General features: G+C 35.8%; 1 protein-coding gene across 1 annotated transcript; it reads right to left on the bottom strand.

Moving 5' to 3' along the window:
* Nucleotides 1–668: 668 nt before the first annotated feature.
* On the bottom strand, nucleotides 669–6,550 carry LOC109393520 (PAX3- and PAX7-binding protein 1-like). The gene is made up of 3 exons (XM_019662852.1): nucleotides 5,693–6,550; nucleotides 3,843–3,997; nucleotides 669–1,890 (listed from the first exon to the last, which is right to left on the bottom strand). Exons 1-3 carry the CDS (start codon nucleotides 5,744–5,746, stop codon nucleotides 1,773–1,775), a joined length of 327 nt encoding a protein of 108 aa, XP_019518397.1. The 5' UTR covers nucleotides 5,747–6,550; the 3' UTR covers nucleotides 669–1,772.
* Nucleotides 6,551–8,718: the final 2,168 nt, after the last annotated feature.

Raw genomic sequence — 8,718 nt, 5'->3', positions numbered from 1 at the left:
CGCCTATTTTGGAGTTAATTCAGAAGACTGCTTCAAAAGAAAAACCTGAAAAGACAAAACTTCAGCTTTATTAAAATGTCACCCACTGAATTTACCTTTTGACAATTCCCTTCATAAGAAAGGATATCCTTTAGCTATTTCAGAAATAAAATTTTTCTGGCTGAGATACGGAGACCACTTCTTTTATACACGATTCTATGCTAAATTTAGTTTACATCAAAGTCGTAGTGGTGTTCAAACCCATTCCTGAAACCAAAACAGCCTAGTGGAGTGCATGGGATAAAAAGTCCCGAAGTTTACCCCAAGAGTCCTTAAAAGTAGATATAGAAGTGATCAGTCTGTGGGTTTGGAAACACAAATTTAAGGCACAAATGTTGTGCATATACACATATATTTATATGTGTATATATATTACATATGCATATATATACATTTATATATATATATAATATATACATTTTATATGTTTTATTCCATTAAAATTGAAAATAAGTGTTCTCATTTTAGTAGGCCACTAAGGTATAAAAAAATTAATCCAAAATGAGTATGTAGGGATAAGCCACATTTCTACAAAATCAAACTGACAGAGCATTCAGAGCATATGACACTGTTCTAAATATTCTTCGAGTTGACCAAGAATACACGTTAATAGTCTCACTATATTAGGCTCATTTTAAATGCTCTAATTTCGCCAGCAAAATACAACAAAGTGTATAATTAAAAATTAATTTAATGCTTGGCTAAAGCTTAATTACATATATAATTATCAAACAATAGTCCTTAATTTCCAAAAAGTTCCTCTTGAAAATCACAGAATCAGAAAGCATAAACTTTAAAACAAGTTCTCTGAATATTTACAACGTGGTATGAACATTATAGAAGACCATGGGTATTAAACTGCCTGGGTGTGGCTAATTAGCAAGGCGTATTCTTTATTGCATATATAACTCACATATGTGGGATTTTAAATATAATGACAGACTACTAAAATTCAAATGCATGTATGTGTAAGCTGGTCAGGGAGTAAAACCATGAATGAGACAGGACAGTCGGCCCAAAACCATGCAGTTAGGTTGTGGGTCTATTATTTCCAAAAATTAAACTTCTAGGTTCTGTTCAAAAACCGATGTTGCATATATTATTGAGTTCACATTAAACCCACATTTGACTGTAATGCTGATTCAATCAAGGAAGAAAGTTCACCATTCACCCAATGATTAAGTCCACACTCAACTCTCAGTTTTAAGGCAGCTCAGCTAGTGATAAGCAACTGCTAACCGAAAGGTGATGAACACTTAGTCACTTGCCAGCCCTTTTGTTGCAACAGTGTAGTAATTTCCCTAAGACAATTTGCTACTGAATAATTTTCTGCTGTTAAAAGGCTTACTCTGTAGAAAAACACCACAAATTTCCAGTGTGAAAGTAACTCCATGGTGGTATAAATATATATATGCATAATTACACAATTTACACTGCACACATCATTTACAGAGAACAATTAGCTGAGAGGGTTAATTTGAATAACCATATAAAATACTTCTGTAAACAAAGTATGACAGGCAGTAAGGAAAACATTCATAAACTTCCTAGAAATAGTCTGAATTCCTTTCATTTCGAAGAAATCGCATTTAAGGACACAGTATTGAATATTAATAATGTTCTTTGTATTAAAACAAGAATCAGTATTTTACAGTTTAAGAAACTTTACATATATACAAAATTTATACACCGGGAATGGTATTAAAGCAAATAGGCTTTTCAGTCTCACAGATCTATTTTCCTTCAATCAAAGACTTAAATTCTTTCACATTATGGTCACTTGCAACAGACGTAGCATGATCCAGAGCTCGAATACTTGCAAGGAGTTTTATTATCTGTTTTATGTTTTCCCTAAAAGAGAGAAAAAAAAAATGTAGCAGCATCTCATTAATTAGTATAAAAGCCTGAGAGGAAAAATCTGTTATTAACTTTATGACTATTTTTGAGGTTTTGCAATCAATTTTTCCAAGCATACAATTTTAAAGAAGGAAAACAGAGATAAGCAAGCTTCAGTATGTTAACAAAAAAAAGTTATTTATCCACATAAAACTGTGTATGTTTAAATGACTACCCCAGAGACAGAGGACCCATTTTCAAAACAAAAACACCCCAAAATTTCATTCAGATAAATAATTTTCATTAATACCCAGAGAAGAAAAAAAGCAATCTATTTCCAAACTATTTCAGGGCCCTGCCTTCCATTCCTTCCCATAGCAGAGTCCCAGTTCTTTCAGAATATACTGGAACACCAATTATATTCGTGTGGATTCATCATTCATCACCAATCCACCAAGACACAGCGTAAGTTCCACTCCTCCAAAATTCACTAGTGAAGAATAACCTGGCTTCCTCATCACCCCTGCTAGAAGTAATTCTGCCTTCTCACTAGGTAATCCTCAAATATTAGCAAACATCAGAACAAGCTAGAGGGTAGTTAAAACACATATGACCAGGCCCCACCCCCGAAGTTCTGATTCAGCAGGTTGGGGAAAGGCCTGAGAACCTGCATTTCTAACAAAGCTCCCAAGTGATGCTGACCAATGCTGTTGGTCCAGGACTGCATTTTAAGATCAACTATTTTAATATTTAGTTTGAACCACTTGTGAGAAATAGCACGTAAAGTGACATTAGTTGTCTCTTCTCTAACAAAACTGTAGTTAAGTACCTTTTAGGAAAGGATTATAATTTGTAAAACTTTGCAACTAAAGTGGAACCTGTTTTTTTTGCACACAGCAGGTGCTGAAGTTCTCTTATGTAGAAAAGTAAATATTGTTTGTTGATGTAAAACTCCAAACAAAAACAGTGTTAAATACATGTAAATCACAGTTTAAAAAGCCAACAGGATTTAGCTAAGAAAATACAACACCTTGGAAAGAAATATTAATGCCAATAAATAACAACCAACACCATAAGGACACACTAAAAATGAAATTAAAATATAAAACAAAATTTTCTGCCAAAGAATTTTACCACTAAAATCTATACTATCTACTTTGCTTTTAATTTTACCATAAAAAATAGCAAATTTTCTCTTAAGAAAATAAGGTTCTTTTTCATGGAAGGGAAATGAGGAAAAAGGTTTTGTTATAGGTGCATAATTAATGGTGTGATCTAAACAAAAATGAAAATATATTAGGAAGACTGTATGAAAGGAAAATTTTTTTAAATTCTTTCAAATTGCACTAGGTATTATTTACTTTTTATGCTAGAGATTTATCCCAAAATTACATGGACATCCAAAACAATGTCCAAAAAAGGGAATGCTGCTTCCCTTCCTTCCTCCCTCGCTTCTTTCCAATGCTTGATAGAAATTATGTATAAGATGCTCCTCAAAATTCCTCAGTGATGCCCTTTAGTCTATGATGTGGATACAGAAAAACTCAACATGGAGCACAAATGTTTGGGATATAACGTTCAATACACTTTGGGTTTCAGTGACTGTCTTTTCCAGGGTTTGTATGTGTATAATGAATCTCCAAAGACCAAGACCCATGACATTCTAAGAGCCTGAGAGCTCCCCAACTCTTCAAAGGAGGGGACAGGAAACAATGATTATCATTCTCATTAGGGCTAGTCCTTACCAGAAGTCTTTTCTTACCACCTTCATAAACAGCCTATTGAAAAAGATTAGGTAAAACCACAAAAATTAAAATTGTGTATTTTTGGTGTGTTTACCAATATTAAGTCAACGTACAGTTTAAACCAAAAGATAAACATGTCTCTACTTAAAGCATTTAACACTACTAAATCTGACAACTAAAGACTCTGGATCACCATTTCATTCAATAATCACAAATAATTACCTTGCATTTCTTTTTTCCACATCAGAGCATCCTATGCTGTTTCTGTAAATTGTATCTGCTAAGTGTACAAGGTATCGACAAAAGTTTTCTAACTGAGAAATAGTTCTTTCTCCCTTCAGATTCATGAACCACTGCTTGGGGAAACAATTAATTACCTATGGAGAAATAAGATACAAAATAAAATAGTTAAAACAGAATAAAAGAAAATGTTGAAATGGTGAGTCTAGATAATGGATGTAATGTATTTAACTAGAAGACTTGTTACTGGGCTTTATATAACTGATTACTTTGAAGGGATTATTATTTTCAACTTGACTTCCTACGTTAACTATACATTTTTCATCAATATATCTGAATTTTTACTCAACACATAGGTCAGGTACTCAAAGCAAAAGACAAATAATTTGTCTGATATTTAATTATATTAGGGACATAAAACTGATAACCAATTGCTTCCTCTTCCAGTTTTTCAGGAAGCCGTAAATGAACTGAGTTCTCCTTTAGCAGCAGCTTTTGATTTAAAAACGTGTAGTATAAATATCAAATTATAGCCTCTCCCCATGCTGAACAATTTAGTCAGCACGCATCCATGCTGGCAGTGGGAGCTATGTTGGCCTAGAGTGGGGTGAAGAGAGCATCACAGCAGAGGACAGCCTAGGGCAAGAGCCTAAGCAGGGTGAAAAGAGCACAGTGGCAGAACAAAGCCCAAGCGAGCGGAGGCCGAGTCCCACATGGGAGAGGACAGCCTGCTAGGGGTGTCAGTCCAAGTGGGTAGAGAAGGCACCCCACTAAAGAACCCACAGATGCTTGGAGAAATGACTGATTTCAGGACTGGGGTAAGGCAAGTAGCAGATGAGCCTGAACATCCTGTGCCAGAAGGCAAGAAAGTGCTCCCCCAGAATGAGAGGACATGTCACGAGGTCACAGAAGTCAACTGGAAGGGCCTGCCACTGATGAAATCTGAGGCAATTCCTGCCAAAGATGCAGCTCTGAATCTAATGCAAGAATATCAGACAAACCCACATTAAGGGATATTCTACAGAATAACTGGTCTATCATCTTAAAAAATGTCAAGGTTATAAAGGCCAAGAAAAGACTGAAGAACTCTTGTAGATTAAAGGACACTGAAGAGACATGACAACTAAATGCAAGGGATGATCTGGGAATTTTTTTGCCAATCATGGATACTATTGAGATAACTGACAAAACTTGAGGAGGCATCTATGGATTAGGTTACAGTAATATACAGATGTTAACTTACTGATGTTGATGGTTATATTGTATCATGTTGAAGAATAGCCATGTTTATAGGAAATAACACAAAAGTATTTGAGGGTGAGAGGGTATCATGTCAGAGACTTTGACATGGCTCAGGAAAAACACTGTACTACACTTGCAAATTTTCTTTAATTTTGTGTTTCAGAGAATTATTTTTTTAAAAGATCAAATTATTTAACTTATGTATAAAGCAGAAAACAAAACAGTATTAAAGAAAAGTATTCTTTAAATGTGAAACCATTTACCATTTCCTTAGTAACACTCAAAATACAATACCATTCATTCAACTGTTAAAACTATCCTGAAATTTAAATTTGTAACAATACCTGCAAAAATACTGATATAGATATATGGATATTAGATAGATACACACATATACAATAGTACAAATTTTTACATGAAAAATTCTATGGGGGTATGGAGCTACCTGAGTAGTCAAACTGATCGCCAACCTTGCACCAAGTCCAATAATCAAAAGGGATTCTGTAAAATCTCAAATCTCTTCAAACAAAGAAAACAGTTCATTTTAACTTATGTGCTTTGAAAACTAAGACATGTGTCGCTTAACTCACATTTTGGACTTTTTTGATGCTGTCATCTCCATATTCTGAATTCTGAAAAGCCATGAGAATGTATCTATTTAATAAACCATCTATTGATAACTCCTGAAGAGTTTTATTCGAGAAAATGCCGTACCATTGAAGAAAATTCCCTAATAGCTAGAAAGAAGAAAAAAAAATTACTGAGAGGCAATAGTAAGCAATTAAATTAGGTACAAAATAAATTAGTTACACAGTAAAACACCTTATGAAAGAAACATGGTGAACCCTGTCTTGCCAAAGTACTAATAAATACTTTTAAAGGGCAAATATTTCCTAGAATGACTGAGGACTTGAATTTTACATTTTAATTAATTAACTAAAATTTAAATAGCCACATGCAGCTAGTGGCTGCTTGCTGTATTGGACAACACATACAGAACATTTTCCACCATCACAGAAAGTACTACTGGGCAAGTGCTGATTCTCAGATAAATGTCCTCCATTCAAAGTCATGACTAAGCTACTCCTATGACCTCCCCAAAAGACGTAAACTCTGACTACAATAATTCATGTCTACCAGATGTCAAGAACTTGGACTGAGCTATGTCACTTGGATAACCCAGGCTACTAAAGCTCAAGACACATAAAATGGAAGCCCTAGCATATCCCAATATAAAAATTTCTCAACTCAGTAAATAACAACACTGTCCAACCAACTCATCAGGCCAGAAGCCGGCATGTCATTCTTAAGCTCTCCCTCAAGACGGGGTTTGACCCCACCTCCATCATTCTGTGTATTTCTCTCTGTTCCCTCTGCCACCTCTCCAATCTAAGCCACCATTACTGTATTTTGCCGTGTATAATGAGTACTTTTTGCCCAAATTTGTGAGGGAAAAATAAGGATGCACATTATACATGGGCAGTACTAATTCCACTTCCCTGAAAGTTTGGGCCAAAAATGTGGGTGCGCATTATACACAGGAGTACATTATACGGCAAAATAGGGTATCTCTTTCTGGACCCTGCAGCTATTCAAGTGATTAAGAGCTCTGGAATAGTCTTTCTCAAGCAGGGTTTCGTGAGAAAATTAAACCTGTAGAAAATGATTTGAGTGATTACTTAATTTTCCCAAGGATAGTGCACAGCTATTAATAGTACCATTCTAGATGCAAAGGAGAGAATTCATCATATATGACGGAGGCCTTAGGCACTGGGTATTAATTCTTTAACCCTGTTGAGAAAAGCTGCTGAAGAGTCAGACTGGCCTGAGCGCGATTCCCATCTTACCACTTACCAACAGAATGACCCTGGGCAGAGTATTCTGTGCCTCACTGTCTCATCAGCAGAGTGAGAATAACAGTGTCTAGCCCATAGGGCCGTTCAGGTAACTTCCCTGCTATAAAAACCCTTTTATGACCCACACATATGCGGTCAATTGTTTTCAACAAAGGTACAAAAGCAATTCAATAAAGAAAAGGATAGCCTTTTCAACAAACAGTGCTGGAACAAACAACTTCAAACCAGGCTCACACCCTGTATAAAAATTAACTCAAAACAGATCACAGATTTAAATATAAAACCTAAAGCTATGAAACTTCTAGGAGAACCGACAGGAGAAAAATTTGGTGGCCTTGTTTTAAGCAAAGATTTCTTAGCTATGACTAGGTACCTAAAGTAAAAACCTTAACAGGAAAGAGCAATAAATTGGAATCCATCAAAATTATGAACATCTACGCTTTGACAGACTGTAAAGAGAATGAAGACAAGTCACAGATGATGGAAAAAAGGAAAACTTTGCAAATCATATATCTGACAAAGGCCTTGTATCCAGAATACAGAACTCAAAGCTCAGTAATACAAAAAACCCAATTTTTAAAAATGAGTAAATGATTTGAACAGATACTTCACCAAACAACATACACATGTGGCACATAAGCACATGAAAACATGCTCGACACCATCAGTCATTAGGGAACTGCAAATTAAAACTGTAATGAGATACCACTACACACTTAATAGAATAACTTAAAAAAAATGGAACTGACAATGCCAAGTGTGGCGTGTGGTGAGAATTGAGGACTGCCCAAAAAACTAGTGTAGAACACCAAGATATTGCTGGTTTGGAAAATGGCTCTGCCTAGGTATTTACCCAAGGGCACTGAAAACTTATAGACCCAGATACACTATGTGCACTGCGGCAGCTTTATTCATAATCACCCCAAATTGGTAACAATCCAAATGTCCCTCAATTGAGGAATGAATAAAACACAAAGCAAAGAAACTGTGGCATATCCACTAAACAGAATACTACTTAGCAATAAAAAGCAATGAACTACTGACAACACGCAACACTGATAAAGTTCAAATGCATTATGTGAAGTGAATGAAGTCAGATTCGAAAGGCACCTACCATGTAATTCCATTCTTAAGACATTTTTGCAAAGAAAGCCACAGGACAACAAAAACGGACTGGCCAGGATGTAGGGGTGGTCCTGACTACAAAGGGGCATGGGGAATTTGGGGGGATGATAAAAGTATTATAGATCTTGATTTGGGTAGTGATTACATGACTGTATTCATTCATCGAAACTAATAAAACTACACACTAAAAAGAGTGAATGTTAACGTATGTAAATTATACCATAATAAAAAAAATAAATGGAAAAAAGAAATCCTTCTGTGGCTTCCTACAACTTTTAGGATGAAGACCAGTGTTCTCCACATGACTTAGTAGCTGCTTTCTCATCTGGACTGCTTAGTTCATCCCTAACTCTAGCCGTCCTGGACTTTTCTCAGTTCTTCCAGCATGCCCTGCTCTCCCTCACCTCAGGGCCAACTCCTATTCATTCTCCTGGTCCAGAGGCTCTCAACCTGTGGGTCGTGACCCCTTTGGGGGTCGAACAACCCTTTCACAGGGGTTGCCTAAGACCATCGGAAAACACATATTTTCGATGGTCTTAGGAACCAAGACACCGCTCCTCTATCCGTCTCCATGCTTCAAGACAAAATTTCACTTATTTGTAATTAGAAATAAATATTTCACAATATATAATTAC

This window comes from Hipposideros armiger, unplaced genomic scaffold (assembly GCF_001890085.2).
Source record: "Hipposideros armiger isolate ML-2016 unplaced genomic scaffold, ASM189008v1 scaffold_381, whole genome shotgun sequence".
Lineage (NCBI taxonomy): Eukaryota > Metazoa > Chordata > Mammalia > Chiroptera > Hipposideridae > Hipposideros > Hipposideros armiger.
This window is presented reverse-complemented; position numbering and strand designations above follow the sequence as displayed.